The sequence below is a fragment of the Hyla sarda genome, chromosome 6 (assembly GCF_029499605.1).
Source record: "Hyla sarda isolate aHylSar1 chromosome 6, aHylSar1.hap1, whole genome shotgun sequence".
Taxonomy (NCBI): Eukaryota; Metazoa; Chordata; class Amphibia; order Anura; family Hylidae; genus Hyla; species Hyla sarda.
Window position 1 is genome coordinate 243,144,642 of NC_079194.1, and position 21,879 is coordinate 243,166,520.

General features: G+C 44.1%; 1 protein-coding gene across 1 annotated transcript in view; it reads right to left on the reverse strand.

Annotated features, from left to right (window-relative positions):
- The window catches only part of LOC130276875 (cathepsin D-like), a 37,550-nt gene extending 29,703 nt beyond the window's left edge, over positions 1–7,847 (reverse strand). The window contains exon 1 of the mRNA XM_056526844.1: positions 7,691–7,847. Within this exon, the coding sequence (XP_056382819.1) occupies positions 7,691–7,761 (71 nt within the window). The 5' untranslated portion in view covers positions 7,762–7,847. The remainder of the gene's footprint in view (positions 1–7,690) is intronic.
- Between the last annotated feature and the right edge of the window lie 14,032 nt (positions 7,848–21,879).

The following is a 21,879-nucleotide window of genomic DNA, read 5'->3' on the forward strand; positions in this document are numbered from 1 at the left end:
CGGCGCTGGTCCGGTCCTGCAGGGCTGTCCGGTAAGGAGGTGGTCCGGTGAGGAGGTGGTCCGGGCTGCTATCTTCACCGGGGAGGCCTCTTCTAAGCGCTTCGGGCCCGGCCTCAGAATAGTCACGTTGCCTTGACAACGACGCAGATGCGTCGTTGTCAAGGCAACAGCTCTATTCCGGGCCGGAAGCGCGGAGAAGAGGCGCCCCCGGTGAAGATAGCAGCCCGGACCACCTCCTCACCGGACCACCTCCTTACCGGACAGCCCTGCAGGACCGGACCAGCGCCGAGCGGAGGTGAGTACTCAGAACTAAAGGGGGTGAGAGGGGGCTGGATGATGTTGAAGGCCGCAGTGGTCTTCAACCTGCGGACCTCCGGAGGTTTCAAAACTACAACTCCCAGCAAGCCCGGACAGCCGATGGCTGCCCGGGCTTGCTGGGAGTTGTAGTTTTGAAACCTCTGGAGGTCCGCAGGTTGAAGGCCGCAGTGGTCTTCAACCTGCGGACCTCCGGAGGTTTCAAAACTACAACTCCCAGCAAGCCCGGACAGCCGATGGCTGCCCGGGCTTGCTGGGAGTTGTAGTTTTGAAACCTCTGGAGGTCCGCAGGTTGAAGACCACTGAGGGCGAATGATGAGAAGAGGATGATGAAGGGGGGGTGTGGGGATGATGAAGGGGGGTGGGGATGATGAAGGGGGGGGGGGGTGTGGGATGATTACAAGGGGATGATGAAGGGGGGATGTGTGGGATGATAAGGGGATGTGTGGGATGATGACAAGGGGATGATGAAGGGGGGATGTGTGGGATGATGACAAGGGGATGATGAAGGGGGATGTGTGGGATAAGGGGATGTGTGGGATGATGACAAGGGGATGATGAAGGGGGGATGTGTGGGATGATGACAAGGGGATGATGAAGGGGGGATGTGTGGGATGATGACAAGGGGATGATGAAGGGGGGATGTGTGGGATGATAAGGGGATGTGTGGGATGATGACAAGGGGATGATGAAGGGGGGATGTGTGGGATGATAAGGGGATGTGTGGGATGATGACAAGGGGATGATGAAGGGGGGGATGTGTGGGATGATGACAAGGGGATGATGAGGATGTTAATGACGGGTCTGGATGATGACAGGGGGGGATGAGGTATTTCCCACCCTAGGCTTATACTCGAGTCAATAACTTTTCCTGGGATTTTGGGTTGAAATTAGGGGTCTCGGCTTATACTCGGGTCGGCTTATACTCGAGTATATACGGTAAAATATAATGTTAATTAAACCGTACGGTGAACGGTGTAAATGTAAATAATAGTCCAGAATTGCTCATTTTTGGTCACTTCATATGAGAAATTTTTTATAAGGTGATCAAAAAGTTACATCTAGACTTTTCTGGGCTTCCCTCGGGTGTAAGAGGAGCTACAGCTCTCCTGCTGTTAATATCCTGGCATGCTGCGATCACCTATTAAACCATTAGATCACCGCTGTCAGCAATGTCTAAAGGAATCTTATATCCATCCCTGGTGGTCTAGTGGGGGGGGGGGGGGGGGATCAGACTATTTTGGTTGAAATTATTTCATCTACCAGGACAAGTAGATTTTCTTGAGGGACAAGTAGATTGTGTTCCGCTTTAGTCCCTTGGACAAGTAGTTTTTTTTTTAAATGTCCACACCCCTGGGAAATACCCCATATGTGGATGTAAAGTGCTCTGCAGGCGCACTACAATGCTCAGAAGAGAAGGAGTGCCATTGAGCTTTTGGAGAGAAAATTTGGTTGGAATGGAAGTCAGGGGCCATGTGCGTTCACAAAGCCCTCATGATGCCAGAACATTGCGCACCCCCCCCCCCCCCCACGTGACCCCATTTCGGAATCTGCACCCCTCACAGAATGTAATAAGGGGTGTAGTGAGTATTTACACCCCACTGGCGTTTGACAGACCTTTGGAACAGTAGGCTATGCAAATTAAAAATAAAACTTTTCATTTTTATGGACATCACATGGAGGAAAGGTGTTTGAAACAACCATAGCTATGTTAGCAAGGTGGCTCCATCATAAAAAAATTTCTGTATAAACCTACTCCGGGCAACCAGTTGTGCAGGGAGCTTGAACACCACAGTTTGATTTCGGAACAGTGGGCTGTGCAAATGAAAAATTACATTTTTCATTTTCACGGACCACTGTTCAAAAAATCTGCCAGACACCTGTGGGTTGTAAACGCTCACTGCACCCCTTATTACATTCCGTGAGGGGTTTAGTTTACGAAGTGGGGTCACATGTTGGGGGGGGGGGGTCCACTGTTCTGGCAGCATGGGGGCTTTGTAAATGCACATGGCCTTCAATTCCAGCCAAATTCTCTCTACAAAAAACTAATTTTGCTCCTTCTCTTCTGAGCATTGTAGTGCACCCGCAGAGCACTTTATATCCACATATGGGGTATGTTCTTATTCCGAAGAAATGGGGTTACTAATTTTGGGTGGGGCTTTTTAATCTATTGCCCCTTGTGAAAATAAAATATTTGGGGTAACACCAGCATTTCAGTGAAAAAAAAAAAAAGTCTAATTTTCACATCCAACTTTAACGAAAATTCATCATAGACCTGTGGGGTGTTAAGGATCACTGTACCCCTTGTTCCATTCCTTGAGTTGTGTAGTTTCCAAAATGGGGTCACATGTGGGTGTTTTCATTTTTGCGTTCATATCAGAACCGCTGTAACTATCAGCCACCCTTGTGCAAACCCCCAATTTAGGCCTCAAACATATATGGTGCGCTCTCATTCCTGAGCCCTGTTGTGCGTCTGCAGAGCATTTTATGCCCACATATGGGGTATTTTCATTGTTCAAGAGAAATAGCGTTACAAATTTGGGGGGGTCTTTTTCTCCTTTTACCTCTTGTGAAAATTAAAATTATAGGGCAACACCAGCATGTTAGACTAAAAATTTTTTTATTTTTTTACACTAACATGCTGGTATAGCCCCTAACTTTTCCTTTTCATAAGGGGTAAAAAGGAGAAAAAGACCCCCAAAATTTGTAACGCAATTTCTCCTGAGTACTGAAATACCCCATATGTGGCACTAAACTGTTGACTTGAAATACGACAGGGCTCTGGAGTAAGAGCAGTGCATGCGCAATTGAGGCCTAAATTAGGAATTTGCATAGGGGCGGACCCGGATGAAAGCATGGAATTTTCCTCCTCCATGAAAAATATCCTACGGCAGTGTTTCCCCTACAGGGAGCCTCCAGCTGTTGCAAAACTCCACGCATGCCAGGACAGTCAATTTTTGCAACAGCTGGGGGCCCGTTTAGGAAAGTGCCATACAAGACATTTTTTTTTTTGGGGGGGGGGGGCAGGCAGTGTAAGGGGTGTATATGTAGTGTTTTACTCTTTAGTGTAGTGTAGTGTTTTTGGGGTACATTCACAAAGGCGGGGGTTCACAGCGAACGAATTTCCCACCGGGAGTTTGAGCTGCGGCGGAAAATTTGCCACAGCTCATACTTGCAGAAGGAAACCCACTGTAAACCCGCCAGTGTGACTGTATCCTGTACAGTCACATGGGGTGGGGAGGATGCTTCCAGCTGTTGCAAAACTACAACTCCCAGTATGCACTGACAGACCGCGCATGCTGGGAGTTGTAGTTTCGCCACAGCTGTAGGCACTCAGTGTTTCCCAACCCATGTGCCTCCAGCTGTGGCAAAACTACAACTCCCAGCATGCATGGTCTCAGTGCATGCTGGGAGTTGTAGTTTTGCAACAGCTGTAAACAGACTCTAGCTCAGTATTTCCCAACCAGTGTGCCTACAGCTGTTGCAAAACTACAATTCCAAGCATGTACTGACAGCCAAAAGACATGCTGGGAGTTGTAGTTATGCAACAACTGGAGAAGAACAGTTTGGAGACCACTGTAGAGGGTCTCCAAACTGTGGCCCTCCAGATGTTGCAAAACTTCAACTTCAAGTATGCCCAGACTGTCCAGGCATGCTGGGAATTGTAGTTCTGCAACATCTGAAGGGCCAGATGTTACAGAACTACAACTCCCAGCATGTCTGGACTGTCTGGGCATACTAAGAGTTGTAGTTTTGCAACATCTGGAGGACCACAGTTTGGAGACCACTACACAGTGGTCTTCAAACTGTGGCCCTCCAGATGTTGCAAAACTACAGCTCCCAGCATGCCCAGACAGCCTTTGGCTGTCTGGGCATGCTGGGAGTTGTAGTTTTGCAACTTTGAGAAGGCCACAGTGAAGATCACTTACCATAGATCTTCACTGCAGCCTTGTCTGTGCCGCCATCATCCATCTATGCTGCCCGTTATTTGGATTCCCCCCCCCCCCACCCCCAGGTCCCACTTCTTCCCCCTCGCTCTGCCCGGACTTCGATCGGTGGGCAGAGCAGGGGAAATGAATTTTCCGGCACCCGGCGCTGATCGGAAATGCAGAGGACGTACAGGTACGCCCTCCATCCTTAAAGGGGTATTCCAGGCCAAAAATTTTTTTTATATATCAACTGGCTCCGGAAACAGATTTGTAAATTACTTCTATTAAAAAATCTTAATCCTTCCAATAGCTATTAGCTTCTGAAGTTGAGTTGTTGTTTTCTGTCTAACTGCTCTCTGTTGACTCACGTCCCGGGAGCTGTGCAGTTCCTATGGGGATATTCTCCCATCATGCACATCTCCCGGGACGTGACATCATCATTGAGCAGTTAGACAGAAAACTTCAGAAGCTAGTAACTATTGGAAGGATTAAGATTTTTTAATAGAAGTAATTTACAAATCTGTTTAACTTTCCGGAGCCAGGTTTTGCCTGGAATACCCCTTTAAGTACCTGGACCAGAGGGCGTACCTGTACGCTCTCTGTCCCTACAGGCTAATTAACAGATTAGGCTTCAGTCCTCGTGAGCCATGATCAGAGCTTTACACTAGATTACGTGATCAAACACAACCTGTGCAAACACGTGGGCCGAGCACCTAACCCTGTTATTCTCCCTTAATATCACCCTCCTCCGAGAGTCTGTGCAACATCAGAGCCTGTCCAACTAGAAAGCCCAGGACAGTAAAAGCTACAAGAGCATAATGTCATGGCTGACCTGCACTATACTGATATACCAAACATTCCTTACCTAGAGATACCGTACACTGATCCATTCCTACACCCACACACTAAGAAAACTGACACTTAAGGAGGAAATGCTGCAGCTATTCTGCAGTGGTATATACACACCTGTTAATATTTGGAGCCCAGTGGTGTATGCATGTGCTGCATACATCCAACGATACAGAAAAAAAAAAAAAAAAGTAAAAGGTTTAAAGGAGTACTCCACTGGCCAGCGGTCGGAACTAAACGAATCACCATTACTATGTACAGGCACCAGGGGGGGGGGGGGAGTCCCCGTTATGTACAGGCACCGGGGGGGATCACCATTACTATGTACAGGCACGAGGAAGATCACCATTACTATGTACAGGCACGAGGAAGATCACCATTACTATGTACAGGCACGAGGAAGATCACCATTACTATGTACAGGCACCGGGGGGGGGGACCAACGGGGGCTCGTAGGAAGGTATGTATGAGTTTTTGTTTATTTTTGAGGCCCGGGCATATATAAAAGTTTTCCACTACAGTTGTCCTTTAATATCTTGTACTGCCCCCTTTGGCAAGTATCACAGCTTGTAAATGCTTTTTGTAGCCAGCCAAGAGTCTCAATTTTTGTTTGAGGTATCTTTGCCCATTTTTCCTTATAAAAGTCTTCCAGTTCTTTGAGATTTCTGGGTTGTCTGTCACGCACTGCTCTTTTAAGGTCTATCCATAGATTTTCAATTATGTTGAGGTCAGGAGATTGTGAAGGCCATGGCAAAACCTTCAGTTTACGCCTCTTGATGTAATCCCCCGTTGATTTCGAGGTGTGTTTAGGATCATTATCCATTTGTAGAAGCCATCCTCTCTTTAACTTCAGCTTTTTCACAGATGGCATCAAGTTAGCATCCAAAATTTGCTGAAATTGTATTTAATCCATTTTTCCTTCTACTCGTGAGATGTTCCCTGTGCCACTGACTGCAATACAACCCCAAAGCATGATTGATCCACCCCCATGCTTAACAGTTGGACAGAGGTTCTTTTCATTAAATTCTGTTTCCCTTCTTCTCCAAACGTACCTTTGCTCATTCCGACCAAAGAGTTAAATTTTAACCTCATCGGTCCACAGAACTTGTTTTCAAAATGCATCAGACTTGTCCATATGTTAATTTACAAAGTCAAAACGCTGATTTTTGTGGTGAGGACGTAGAAGAGGTTTTCTTCTGATGACTCTTCCATGAAGACCATATTTGTACAAGTATCTCTTTATAGTGGAATAGTGTACCACAACTCCAGTGTCTGCCAGATCTTTCTGGAGGGATTGTGCAGTCAAACGTGGGTTTTGAATAGTTTTTCTCACAATGCTGCGAGCTGTTCTGTCTGATATTTTTCTTGGTCTTCCAGATCTTGCTTTTAACTTCCACTTTTCCTGAAGACTGCTATTTCTTAATTACATTCCGAACAGAGGATATTGACATCTGAAAACATTTTGCTATCTTCATATAGCCTTCTCCAGCTTTGTGAGCATCAACTATTTTCAGTTTCAGATTTCTAGACAACTGCTTAGAAGAACCCATGGTGCTGATTGTTGGAGCAAGGTCAGATGAGTCTGGGCATTTAAAACCTTTGAGATTGACATCACCTGGTCTTCCCAGATGATGATTGAGAACAATCCATGACACTGGCAGGTCTCCGCTTTGCAAAGGGGGAAGCATTCAATAAATTCTGGAGGGTGCCCAAACTTTTGCAGACGCCATTTTTTTGTTTTCTGTTATTTTGAAAGTGTAAATGATGGAAATAAAATCTAACTTTTGTTGACATATTATAAGAATGTCTAATCTGTAATTTGATGCATCTTGGAGATTTTTCCATCTTTCCTTGGCTTCTTTATGCACATTAATATTTTTTTTTACCTGGGGTGCCCAAACTTTTGATCCCCACTGTATAAGCAGTAAAGGGACCCTATTACAGTTTAAAGAAAATAAGGGGGCACTATTACTATTTAGGGGGCACTATTATGTATAGGTAGTAAGGGGCCCTATTACTATGTGGAGGCACTTTCACTATGTATAGGCAGTAAGGAGGACGGACACTATTACTTAGTAGGGGGCACTTTGATTACATGTAGACACAAAGAATAGCAATGGGTTGGGAGCCCACTCTACCACCCTATGTAAATAGACATTTAGGCCCCACCCTGGACTTTCCCCTAACATTCAGACACGCCCACTTTAATAGATCCAGATCACAGGACGGGCCTGTAGGTAAGAACACATGTACCCGCCCCATAGTCATCTACATAGGAGTTTCCCAGCCTGTGGCTCTCCAGCTGTTGCCAATATTAGAATTCCCAGCATGCCCTGGCACCTGCAAGCTGTCACTATATGATGGAAGATGTCGTTTTGCAACAGCTGGAGATCCACAGGTTGGGGAAGACTGTCCTATACAGTAACACGAGCTGTACACCGCCCTGTGTGGGGTCAGTCCTACATCACATCCATAGATCCGCCCCAGTTAAGCCCATAGATCAGCTATAGGGGCAAATTTACCGTGGAACTAAAAGTCCCAGCAAGCGCTATGTTGTGGACATTATGGGAGTTTCTAAGTAACTATACCGTACCCACCTGATGAGGGCGCTCCCGGGCTGTATAGCGAGGGAACCCATGAGCAGCGTCCATACGAGCAGCGAGTCCATGACGGATGACTATTATCCGCGGCACAGAGGACCTTAGGACCGGGCTCACCCACACAGCGTCTTCTTATACCCACGTGACCCGTCACCTGACCAGATGTTGTTTACCGCGTGACTGTGCTCGCTATCGCCATCTAGAGTACGAGAAGATTCAGAGCACAGTCCTCACACACTGTAAAAAGTAATAAACTAAGAAGTGAGAAATAGAACAGAAAATGACATTTATGTATAAAGCTAGAAGAAAACATATCAGCATTGTTATCACTTTTTCCTCAACAATATTCCTGTCACCCTGTTCCCTCATCATTTCCTAGGTGTCCCTGCAGCAAAACTACAAATCCCATCATGACTGACAGGACTGACAGGACAGGATAGGAATTGTAATTTTGCAACAAATGAAGGGTCACTGGTTGGAGAACACTGCCTTAGGTCCCATTTACACCTCAGGTATCAATCATCCTGTAAAATACCTCCGTTATTACTCCTGGCAAAAAGTCCTGAAAATGGCCTCAAAAAATCCCATTCATGTCAATGGGATTTCTTGAACATCCTTTTGTATCAGGCAGGTCCGTTTTTACTAATGTCCGTTATTTTTGCTGGCACAAAAGACGGTGCATGCACAAATTTTTGGTCCGCAAAAAAAAATGTTGAAAAACCGGACGTTAAAATTTAACATTGAAAAAAAAACATCCGTTATCATCAGTTATTGTCATGTTTTTTAACATCCGTTTTTTGTACTGAACAAAAAAAACGGTTATAAACCTGATAAAAAAAAAACCTGATGTTGTTCATCCGTTATCATCCGTTATTACCAGTTACATCCAGGTTTTTTTTTTTTTTTTTAAAGAAAAAACCCAATAAAGATACCGGATGATGGTCATCAGTTATCTTCAGTCATTACCAGTTATTGCATCCGTTTTTTTGTTTCATCCGTTATTGTAAAATAACTTCAGTAAAAAAAAGCAGGATGATACCTGTAGTGTGAAAGGGGCCTTAGGCTGTCTGGGCATGCTGGGAGTTGTAGATTTGCAGCATCTTAAAGGGGTACTCTGCTGCCTCAGTGTTCGGAACATTTTGTACCGAAGGCTTGGAGCGGGGGCGGGGTCGTGACATCACTGCCACTTCCTCTCATGTTGTCATACCGCGCCCCTCAATGCAAGTCTATGGGAGGGGGAGTGGTGTGACAACACAAGGGGTGTGGCAGTGATGTCAAGACCCCACTGCCCGCAACAAGCGTTCCAAACTGCAGGGGTCCCAGTGGCGGGACCCCCACAATCAGACATCTGATCCCCTATCCTTTGGATAGGGATAAGATGTCTAGGGGCAGAATGCCCCTTTAATCCCTTAAAGGGTACCTCTCATCAAATAAACTTTTGATATATTTTAGATTAATGAATGTTGAATAACTTTCCAATAGCATGTTAATGAAAAATATGCTTCTTTCTATTGTATTTTTCCCGATCAGTCCTGTCAGCAAGCATTTCTGACTCATGCTGGAGTCCTAAACACTCAGAGCTGCCAGCCTGCTTTGTTCACAGCCAAACAGGCTGTGAACAAAGCAGGCTGGCAGCTCTGAGTGTTCTCCTTTGTGAACAAAGCAGACTGGCAGCTCGTAGTGTTTAGGACTCCAGCATGAGTCTGAAATGCTTGCTGCCAGGACTGGTAGGGAGACCCCTAGTGGTCATTTCTTCAAAGTGGAAAATTAAATAGAAAGAAGCATATTTTTTAATAACATGCAATTGTAAAGTTATTCTGCATACATTAATCTATAATATATCAAAAGTTTTTTTGATGAGAGGTACCCTTTAAGGACTCAGGGTTTTTCCGTTTTTGCACTTTCGTTTTTTCCTCCTTACCTTTTAAAAATCATAACCCTTTCAATTTTCCACCTAAAAATCCATATTATGGCTTATTTTTTGCATCGTCAATTCTACTTTGCAGTGACATCAGTCATTTTACCCAAAAATGCACGGCGAAACGGAAAAAAAAATCATTGTGCGACAAAATCGAAGAAAAAACGCCATTTTGTAACTTTGGGGGCTTCCGTTTCTACGCAGTGCATATTTCGGTAAAAATGACACCTTATCTTTATTCTGTAGGTCCATACGATCAAAATGATACCCTACTTATATAGGTTTGATTTTGTCGGACTTCTGGAAAAAATCATAACTACATGCAGGAAAATTTATACGTTTAAAAATGTCATCTTCTGACCCCTATAACTTTTTTATTTTTCCACGTACGGGGCGGTATGAGGGCTCATTTTTTGCGCCGTGATCTGAAGTTTTTATCCGTATGATTTTTGTTTTGATCAGACTTTTTGATCACTTTTTATTAATTTTTTAATGGTATATTTTTAGATATATAAATGCAAAAAAAACAAGGACAGAGCATGTAGGACCCCTTAATAATGATAATGGGGAGGTTGTCACGGGCGATCAAGAGAAGGCGGAGCTACTGAATGGGTTCTTTAGTTCTGTATAAACTATGGAAGAAGGAGATGACATTGGCCAGGTCAGTGCTGGTAACACATCATGTAATGTACTGAACTGGCTTAATGTAGAGATGGTACAAGGTAAGTTAAGTAAAGTAAATGTAAGCAAATCCCCAGGGCCGGATGGACTACACCCAAGAGTTCTTAGAGAGGTAAGTTCAGTAATATCTGTACCCCTGCTCATGATATTTAGAGATTCTCTGGTGTCTGGTATTGTGCCAAGGGACTGGCGCAAGGCGAATGTGGTGCCAATCTTCAAAAAGGGCTCTAGGTCTTCCCCAGGAAACTATAGACCGGTAAGTCTAACGTGCATTGTGGGTAAATTGTTTGAAGGACTTATAAGGGATTACATACAGGAATACATAGGGGATAATTGTATTATAAGTGATAGCCAGCATGGGTTTACTAAGGATAGAAGTTGTCAAACCAATCTAATTTGCTTTTATGAAGAGGTGAGTAGAAGCCTTGACAGAGGAATGGCTGTGGATATAGTGTTTCTGGATTTTGCCAAAGCGTTTGATACTGTCCCTCATAGACGTCTGACAGGTAAGTTAAGGTCCTTGGGCTTGGAAATTTTAGTTTGTAACTGGATTGAACACTGGCTCATGGATCGTACCCAGAGAGTGGTGGTCAATGATTCGTACTCTGATTGGTCCCCGGTTATTAGTGGTGTACCCCAAGGTTCAGTACTGGGCCCGCTGTTGTTTAATTTATTTATCAATGATATAGAGGATGGCATTAACAGCTCTGTTTCTATCTTTGCAGATGACACCAAGCTTTGTAGCACGGTACAGTCTATAGAGGATGTGCATAAGTTACAAGATGACTTGGATAGACTAAGTGTCTGGGCATCCACTTGGCAAATGAGGTTCAATGTGGATAAATGTAAAGTTATGCATCTGGGTACTAATAACCTGCATGCATCGTATGTCTTAGGGGGGATTAAACTGGCAGAGTCACTGGTAGAGAAGGATCTGGGTGTACTTGTAGATCACAGACTACAGAATAGCATGCAATGTCAGGCTGCTGCTTCCAAAGCCGGCAGGATATTGTCATGTATAAAAAGAGGCATGGACTCAAGGGACAGGGACATAATACTCCCCCTTTATAAAGCATTGGTACGGCCTTACCTGGAATATGCTGTTCAGTTTTGGGCACCTGTCCATAAAAGGGACACTGCGGAGTTGGAAAGGGTGCAGAGACGCGCGACTAAACTAATATGGGGCATGGAACATCTTAGCTATGAGGAGCGATTAAAGGAGTTACAATTGTTTAGTCTTGAGAAGAGACGTTTAAGGGGGGATATGATAAACGTATATAAGTATATTAATGGCCCATACAAAAAATATGGAGAAAAACTGTTCCAGGTTAAACCCCCCCAAAGGACGAGGGGGCACTCCCTCCGTCTGGAGAAGAAAAAGTTTAGTCTCAAGGGGCGACACGCCTTCTTTACCGTGAGGACTGTGAATTTATGGAACGGTCTACCTCAGGAACTGGTCACAGCAGGAACAATTAACAGCTTTAAAATAGGATTAGATACATTTATGGAACAAAACAACATTAATGCTTATGAAGAAATATAAAATCCCATCCCTTCCCCAATATCGCGCCACACCCCTACCCCTTAATTCCCTGGTTGAACTTGATGGACATATGTCTTTTTTCGACCGTACTAACTATGTAACTATGTAACTATAAAAAGTGACCAAAAATGCACTTTTTTTGACTATGGAATTTTTTTGCGCGTACGCCATTGACCGTACGGTTTAATTAATAATATATTTTTATAGTTCGGACATTTACGCACGTGGCGATACCCCATATGTTTATTTATTTTTTTCTTTTACACTGTTTTATTTTTTTATGGGAAAAGGGGGGTGATTCAAACTTTTATTAGGGAAGGGGTTAAATGACCTTTATTAACACTTTTTTTTGCAGTGTTATAAGTCCCATAGGGACCTATAACACTGCACACACTGATCTTTTACACAGATCACAGGCGTGTATTAACACGCCTGTGATCAGTGTTATCGGCGCTTGACTGCTCCTGCCTGGATCTCAGGCACAGAGCAGTCATTCGTCGATCGGACACCGAGGAGGCAGGTAAGGGCCCTCCTGGTGTCCGGTCAGCTGTTCGGGACGCCGAGATTTCACAGCGTCGGTCCCGAACAGCCCGACTGAGCAGCCGGGTCACTTTCACTTTAGAAGCGGCGGTCAGCTTTGACCGCTGCCTCTAAAGGGTTAATACCGCACATCGCCGCGATCGGCGATGTGTGGTATTAGCCGCGGGTCCCGGCCGTTGATGAGCGCCGGGACCGGCGCGATATGATGCGGGATCGCGGCGCGATCCCGCTTCATATCGCGGGAGCTGGCGCAGGACGTAAATATACGTCCTGCGTCGTTAAGGGGTTAACCCCTTAAGGACCAGGCCAATTTTATTTTAGCATTTTTGTTTTTTCCTCCTCGCCTTCTACAACTCATATTTTATATTTCCATCCACAGACCCATGAGGGCTTGTTTGTTTGTGTCAAAAATTGTACTTTGTAATGACATAACTTATTTTAGCATAAAATGTACGGTTCAACCCAAAAAATATTATTTATGTGGCAAAATTGAAAAAAATTTAGCAAATGTTGGAAGGTTTTGTTTTCACGCTGTACACTTTATGGTAAAAATTACATGTTTTCTTTATTCTGTGGGTCAATACAATTAAAATGATACCCATGATATATGCTTTTCTATAACTGTACTGCTTTAACCCCTTAAGGACCGAGCCCTTTTTCACCTTAAGGACCAGAGCATTTTTTGCAATTCTGACCACTGTCACTTTAAACATTAATAACTCTGGAATGCTTTTAGTTATCAATCTGATTCCGAGATTGTTTTTTCGTGACATATTCTACTTTAACTTAGTGGTAAAATTTTATGGTAACTTGCATCCTTTCTTTGTGAAAAATCCCCAAATTTGATGAAAAAAATGAAAATTTAGCATTTTTCTAACTTTGAAGCTCTCTGCTTGTAAGGAAAATGGATATTCAAAATAATATTTTTTGGGGTTCACATATACAATATGTCTACTTTATGTTTGCATCATAAAATTTATGAGTTTTTACTTTTGGAAGACACCAGAGGGCTTCAAAGTTCAGCAGCAATTTTGAAATTTTTCAAAAAATTTTCAAACTCGCTATTTTTCATGGACCAGTTCAGGTTTGAAGTGGATTTGAAGGGTCTTCATATTAGAAATACCCCATAAAAGACCCCATTATAAAAACTAAACCCCCCAAAGTATTCAAAACGACATTCAGTAAGTGTATTAACCCTTTAGGTGTTTCACAGGAATAGCAGCAAAGTGAAGGAGAAAATTCAAAATCTTCATTTTTTGCATTCGGATGTTCTTGTAGACCCAATTTTTGAATTTTTGCAAGGGGTAAAAAGGAGAAAATTTTTACTTGTATTTGAAACCCAATTTCTCTCGAGTAAGCACATACCTCATATGTCTATGTTAATTGTTCAGCGGGCGCAGTAGAGGGCTCAGAAGGGAAGGTGCGACAAATGGTTTTTGGGGGGCATGTCACCTTTAGGAAGCCCCTATGGTGCCAGGACAGCAAAAAAAAACCATGGCATACTATTTTGGAAACTAGACCCCTCAGGGAACGTAACAAGGGGTAAAGTGAACCTTAATACCCTACAGGTGTTTCACGACTTTTGCATATGTAAAAAAAATAATTTTTTTTTACCTAAAATGCTTGGTTTCCCAAAAATTTAACATTTTTAAAAAGGGTAATAGCAGAAAATACCCCCCAAAATTTGAAACCCAATTTCTCCCGATTCAGAAAACACCCCATATGGGGGTGAAAATTGCTCTGCTGGCGCACTACAGGTCTCAGAAGAGAAGGAGTCACATTTGGCTTTTTGAAAGCAAATTTTGCTCTGGGGGCATGCCGCATTTAGGAAGCCCCTATGGTGCCAGAACAAAAAAAAAAAAAACACATGGCATACCATTTTGGAAACTAGACCCCTCAGGGAACGTAACAAGGGGTAATTTGAACCTTAATACCCTACAGGTGTTTCACGACTTTTGCATATGTGAAAAATTTTTAATTTTTTTTACCTAAAATGCTTGATTTCCCAAAATGTTTACATTTTTAAAAAGGGTAATAGCAGACAACACCCCCCAAAATTTTAAGCACAATCTCTCCCGATTCAGAAAACACCCCATATGGGGGGTGAAAAGTGCTCTGCTGGTGCACTACAGGTCTCAGAAGAGAAGGAGTCACATTTGGCTTTTTGAAAGCAAATTTTGCTCTGGGGGCATGCCGCATTTAGGAAGCCCCTATGGTGCCAGGACAGCAAAAAAAAAAACACATGGCATACCATTTTGGAAACTAAACCCCTCGGGGAACGTAACAAGGGGTTAAGTGAACCTTTATACCCCACAGGTGTTTCATGACTTTTGTATATGTAAAAAAAAATATTTTTTTTTACCTAAAATGCTTGTTTTCCCAAAAATGTTACATTTTTAAAAAGGGTAATAGCAGAAAATACCCCCAAAATTTGAAGCCCAATTTCTCCCGAGTACGGCGATACCCCATATGTGGCCCTAAACTGTTGCCTTGAAATACGACAGGGCTCCAAAGTGAGAGCGCCATGCGCATTTGAGGCCTAAATTAGGGATTGCATAGGGGTGGACATAGGGGTATTCTACGCCAGTGATTCCCAAACAGGGGGCCTCCAGCTGTTGTAAAACTCCCAGCATGCCTAGACAGTCAGTGGCTATCTGGCAATACTGGGAGTAGTTGTTTTGCAACAGCTGGAGGCTCCGTTCTGGAAACAGTGGCGTACCAGACGTTTGTCATTTTTATTGGGGAGGGGGGCTGTGTAGGGGTATGTGTATATGTAGTGTTTTTTACTTTTTATTTTATTGTGTGTTAGTGTAGTGTAGTGTTTTTAGGGTACAGTCGCACGGGCGGGGGTTCACAGTAGTTTCTCGCTGGCAGCTTGAGCTGCAGCAGAAAATTTGCCGCAGCTCAAACTTGCAGCCGGATACTTACTGTAATCCTCCACCCATGTGAGTGTACCCTGTACGTTCACATTGGGGGGGGGGGGGGGGACATCCAGCTGTTGCAAAACTACAACTCCCAGCATGTACGGTCTATCAGTGCATGCTGGGAGTTGTAGTTTTGCAACAGCTGGAGACACACAGGTTGTGAAACACTGAGTTTGGTAACAAACTCAGTGTTTTGCAACCAGTGTACCTTCAGCTGTTGCAAAAGCTACAACCACCAGCATGTACGGACAGCGGAAGGGCATGCTGGGTCTTGTAGTTATGCAACAGCCGGAGGCATACTACATTGGCTGGGGATGCTGGGGATTGTAGTTATGCAACAGCTGGAGACACACTGGTTTGCTACTTAACTCAGTGTGCCTTCAGCTGTTGCAAAACTACAACTCTCAGCAGTCACCGACAGCCAACGGGCATGCTGGGAGTTGTAGTTATGCAACCACCAGATGCACCACTACAACTCCCAGCATGCACTTTAGCTGATTGTGCAAGCTGGGAGTTGTAGTTATACAACAGCTGAAGGTACACTTTTCCATAGAAAGAATGTGCCTCCAGCTGTTGCAAAACTTCAAGTCCCAGCATGCCCTTTTTGCATGCTGGGAGCTGTTGCTAAGCAACAGCAGGAGGCTGTCACTCACCTCCTGCTGCTGCTCAGGGAACAGGTCAGTCCCTCGCCGCCGCCGCTCCTGGGGCCCCGATCCCAACAGGGACGCCGGGGATCGGGGTCCCCAGCACCCGGGGTCTCCTGCCCGCACCCGCTCACGTCCTCCGGAAGAGGGGCGGAGCGGGTTGCGGGAGTGACACCCGCAGCAGGCGCCCTGATTGGTCGGCCGGATTCCGGCCGACGAATCAGGGCGATCGTGAGGTGGCACCAGTGCCACCTCACCCCTGCTGGCTCTGTCTGTTCGGGGCCATCTCTGACGGCCCCGATCAGCCAGTAATTCCGGGTCATCGGGTCACTGGAGACCCGATTGACCCGGAATCCGCCGCAGATCGCTGGACTGAATTGTCCAGCGATCTGTGGCAATCGCTGACATGGGGGGACATAATGACCCCCCTGGGCGATATGCCAGGATGCCTGCTGAACGATTTCAGCAGGCATCCGGCCCCGGCTCCCCTCCGGCTAGCGGCGGGGGCCGGAAATGCTCAGGGCGTATCCATACGCCCTCGGTCCTTAAGGACTTGGAAACGGGGGCGTATGGATACGCCCTATGTCCTTAAGGGGTTAAAGAAATCTCAAACTATTTTATCAAAATTAGTATGTTTGAAATTGCCCTATTTTGACTACCTATAACTTTTACATTTTTCTGTATACGGGGTGGTATGAGGGCTCATTTTTTGCGCCGTGATCTGTAGTTTTTATCGTTAATTTTTTTACATTTACGCCGTTCACCGTAGGGGATAATGAACAATATATTTTAATAGTTCAGACTTTTACACACGTGGTGATACCAAATATGTGTATTAATAATTTTTTATGTTTTTTTTGTAGGGTAAAATGGGAAAAACTGATGATTTACATTTTTATTGGGGATTTTTCTATTTGTTTTTATTTTTTATTTTTTTACACTTTAACCCCTTAACGACGCAGGACGTATATTTACGTCCTGCGCCGGCTCCCGCAATATAATATCGAGTCGGTCTCGGCGCTCAACGGCCGGGACCCGCGGCTAATACCACACATGTGCGGTATTAACCCTTTAGAAGCGGCGGTCAAAGCTGACCGCCGCTTCTAAAGTGAAAGTGAAAGTGACCCGGCTGGTCAGTCGGGCTGTTCGGGACCGCCGCGGTGAAATCGCGGCGTTCCGAACAGCTTGCAGGACACCGGGAGGGCCCTTACTTGCCTCCTCGGTGTCCGATTGGCGAATGACTGCTCCGTGCCTGAGATCCAGGCGGGAGCAGTCAAGTGCCGATAACACTGATCACAGGCGTGTTAATACACGCCTGTGATCAGGATGAGAGATCAGTGTGTGCAGTGTTATAGGTCCCTATGGGACCTATAACACTGCAAAAAAAAAAGTTAAAAAAAAAAGTGTTAATAAAGGTCATTTAACCCCTTCCCTAATAAAAGTTTGAATCACCCCCCTTTTCCCATAAAAAAAATAAAACAGTGTAAAAAAAATAAAATAAACATATGTGGTATTGCCGCGTGCTTAAATGTCCGAACTATAAAAATATATCATTAATTAAACCGCACGGTCAATGGCGTACGCGCAAAAAAATTCCAAAGTCCAAAAAAGCGCATTTTGGTCACTTTTTATACCATTAAAAAATGAATAAAAAGTGATCAAAAAGTCCGATCAAAACAAAAATCATACCGGTAAAAACTTCAGATCACGGCGCAAAAAAATTAGTCCTCATACCGTCCTGTACTTGGAAAAATAAAAAAGTTATAGGGGTCAGAAGATTACATTTTTAAACGTATAAATTTTCCTGCATGTAGTTATGATTTTTTCCAGATGTACGACAAAATCAAACCTATATAAGTAGGGTATCATTTTAACCGTATGGACCTACAAAATAATAAGGTGTAATTTTTACCGAAATATGCACTGCGTAGAAACGGAAGCCCCCAAAAGTTAAAGAATTGCGTTTTTTCTTCAATCTTGTCGCACAATGATTTTTTTCTTCATTTCGCCGTGCATTTTGGGTAAAATGACTATTGTCACTGCAAAGTAGAATTGGCGACGCAAAAAATAAGCCATAATATGAATTTTTAGGTGGAAAATTGAAAGGGTTATGATTTTTAAAAGGTAAGGAGGGAAAAACGAAAGTGCAAAAACTGAAAAACCCTGAGTCCTTAAGGGGTTAATAGTCACCATAGAGAACTAATACTGATTGCTAATACTGTTCAGTGCTATGCATAGGGTATAGCACTGATCAGTGTTATCGGTCGTCTTCTGCTCTGGTCTGCTCGATCTCAGACCAGAGCAGAAGACCCCTGGAGACGGAAGGAGGCAGGTGAGGGGACCTTCGTCCGCCATTATGGAAGATCGGATCCCCGCGACAGCGCTGTGGGCGATCCGATCATCCATATAAAGTACCGCACTGCCGCATATGCTGTGATCTGTATCGATCATGGCATCTAAGGGGTTAATGGCAGACATCTGCACGATCACAGGACCTGCTGCGCATGGACCCGTGCTCGTGGTCATGGCGGAGCATAAATGTACGTCATGGTGCGGTAAGTGACGTACATTTACATCCATTGTTATTAAGGGGTTAAGGTCCACATTTAGGAGACCACTGACCAAAAGTAACTGACCGGTTTACAGACCAATACACTATAACACAGATGTATTGCCGTGTATCATACTGCAAGCTATCAAGTCCCATAAGTATCAACAAAAAAGTAAGTAAAAGATTTAAAAACATAAAAAAACAAGTATTAGAAAATTAAGAAAAAAAAAACCTTTTCCACTTTTGGCCATGTTCACATGACGTAAAATATGTGGAATGTCCGTCCGGAAAACACGGATGGATATTCCACGAATAGCAGCAGAAAATGCTAGCACCACTCGGAAATTGCAATGCAGATATTTCCAATGCAGATATTTCCAATGCAGATATTTCCATTGCAGATATTTCCAATGCAGATATTCCGCCGTCTGCACAATGCCACAGAATCCTTTTGAAAGCATTGTGTGGTGTCCCAGCACCAATGGTTATCCTGTAGCTTCGGACTGCTTTCGGGAGGTGTGCTGTGTGCTCTAAGGGAAGGCCTAGCTCAAATCTACTTCATCTGGTCATTCTGCAAGGATCTCTCACACAGTGGAAGTTCATGTCCATGCAGAGAAGGCTTCAATACCTTGACAGAACCCTACCTACCAGGATTTATCTACCCGTCTTACAAGTCAGTATTTGGTGAAAGCACCACAAGTCCCAGCAAGGCAACAGGGCTCCCAAGGGGTTACGCTGCATCCTCTCACACCAAGGCCAGCTGTTTGTGTATTAACATCTGCACCAGCTTAGTAAAGACAGATATCCGTAACCTGACGTGGGTGTGTTCATTTACTCCTCGTGTCTGGCCCAGGAGAAGCTGTCTCCAACCTCAGACCGTGTATAGGATAACAGTGCCCTGGCTTCATGAAGTGATCAGGTATTTCTACTAACTCCCTGTGGCTACCACAATTCGGATTCTGCCGCTACTGAATTTCCGAGCAGGATTTTTTCGTCAGATTACACTAAGAATTTCCATTGTGTGAACGTGGCCTGAATCATATGAATAAGAGGAAAACAATAAAAATGGACATAACTGGTATCGCCAGTATATATTAAATCAGAACTTTATTATTCCAAAAGGTGAAAAATAATAGCCAATGTCAGAATTGCTGTTTGTTTTTTGGTCACCTCAAAGGAGTAAAAAGTCCTAAAAAGCTAAGTCCTCTTATGTGACAGAATGATAGTGCCATCCTCTGTAACTCTTAAAGGAGTAGTTCAGTGGTGAACAACTTATCCCCTATCCTAAGGATAGGGGATAAGTTGCTGATCGCAGGGGGTCCGACCGCTGGGGCCCCCCGCGATCTCCTGTTTGGAGCCCCGACAGCCCGCGGGATGGGGGCGTGTCGACTTCCGCACGAAGCGGCGTCCGACGCGCCCCCTCAATACAACTCTATGGCAGAGCCGGAGCGCTGCGTTCGGCAATCTCCGGCTCTGCCATAGAGATGTATCGAGGGGCCGCGTGTCGGCCGCCGCTTCGTGCGGTGGTCAACACCCGCTATCTGGCCGGAGAGCCTGGCCCCTGTACAGAGAGATCGCAGGGGGCCCCAGCGGTCGGACCCCCGCGATCTCAAACTTATCCCCTATCCTTAGGATAGGGGATAAGTTTTTCACCACTGGATATCTCCTTTAATACTACTCCATAGAATTGCCTGATGAAGATTCCGGATCTGCTCGTAACTTTCTTTGTGTAGAAATGTCCATGACATACAGACTACAGCAGCCGGAGCTTACACAACATACAATTGTGCTAGGTATAAATGTATGGGTGTGGCTTATAGGATGTGTGCATGGTGACATATATGTCATCTTCAAAGGAGGATAGAGCAAGGCTGGTAATGACAGATTCCAGTCCAGAGACCTATATAAACAGCATTCACCTATGTATGTGGTCGTGAGAGACAGCTCCACATAAAGAGTGCAAGATTTCTTTATTTTTTATTTAATTTAATGCAGACAAGAATAATATTATAACTATATGTGTAAATCATTGTTTATACCTGAGTCAGACAATCCATATCTGTAAAATTCAGCATGCCTGATCCTGTAAAAGCTAGTTCTTTCTTGGCACCTGCAGTGTCTATCTTCTGTGACAGTCGCCTCTTCTTCCATTTATCTCATTACACCAGTAAAGTACAGACAACAGAGACAATAGAAAGATTTGTTCTTTATTTTCTGAATTTTGAATACATCAGTACATTCCATATAATATGCTAGAACCTCCATACAGATTGTCTAGTTCCGCTTAAAGGGGTACTCCACTGGAAAACATTTTCTTTTAAATCAACTGGTGCCAGAAAGTTACACAGATTTGTAAATTACTTCTATATAAAAATCTTAATTCTTTCAGTACTTATAAGCTGCTGTATACTACAGGGGAAGTTCTTTTCTTTTTGAATTTCCTTTCTGTCTGACCACAGTGCTCTCTGCTGACATATCTGTCTATTTTAGGAACTGTCCAGAGTAGGAACAAATCCCATAGCAAAACTCTCTTGCTCTGGACAGTTCCTGACATGGACAGGGGTGTCAGCAGAGAGCACTGTGGTCAGACAGAAAGGAAATTCAACAAGAAAAGAACTTCCTCTGGAGCATTCAGCAGCTGATAAGTACTGGAAGAATTAAATGGGCACTGTCAGATACAAAAACTTATGATATGTGGTAAAACATGCAAAACCAATAGGCTTTGCAATTGCTTTCACATTTTTTCTTTTCAGTATTTCGTACTGAAAAAGCCAGTCAAACAAATGCCCCCCCTGCCTGCTTGGACACATACAAGTCCTGCTGTGTCCATCCGTCATCATCTATGTCATGGACACACTTCGTTGATTGACAGATGTGAGCTCAGGGCTCAAAGCTGGAGGAAAAATCCTCCCACTGACTGCTTGTGTCCCGCTACTGTCAGTGAGGACAAGCTGGGAGTTGTAGTTTTGCTAATGCTAGGGGAGATTTGAGCAGACAGCATACTGAGGGAGGGGGCGGAGACCTGCACAGTGAGGCCACGCCTCCTCCCTTTGAGAGGAATTCAGACTACTGAGCTAAATTAAAAGTGTAATCAAAAAATAAATAAATGTGCTAGACACATAAAAATTAAATGTACATGGTCAGGATTAGGTACTGAGCGATATATTAAAAAAAATTGTTGGATCTGACGGGTACGCTTTAAGATTTTTTTTATAGAAGTAATGTATAAATCTGTTTAACTTTCTGACATCAGTTGATTTAAAAGAAAATGTTTTCCAGTTGAGTACCCCTTTAAAGTGATCGGAGTTCAAGGCACTTCCAACATGGGAAGTTAGTTACCATGGACCAGGGCAGTGACCCTCTAATCTGTGTTGCAGTCTCTGTC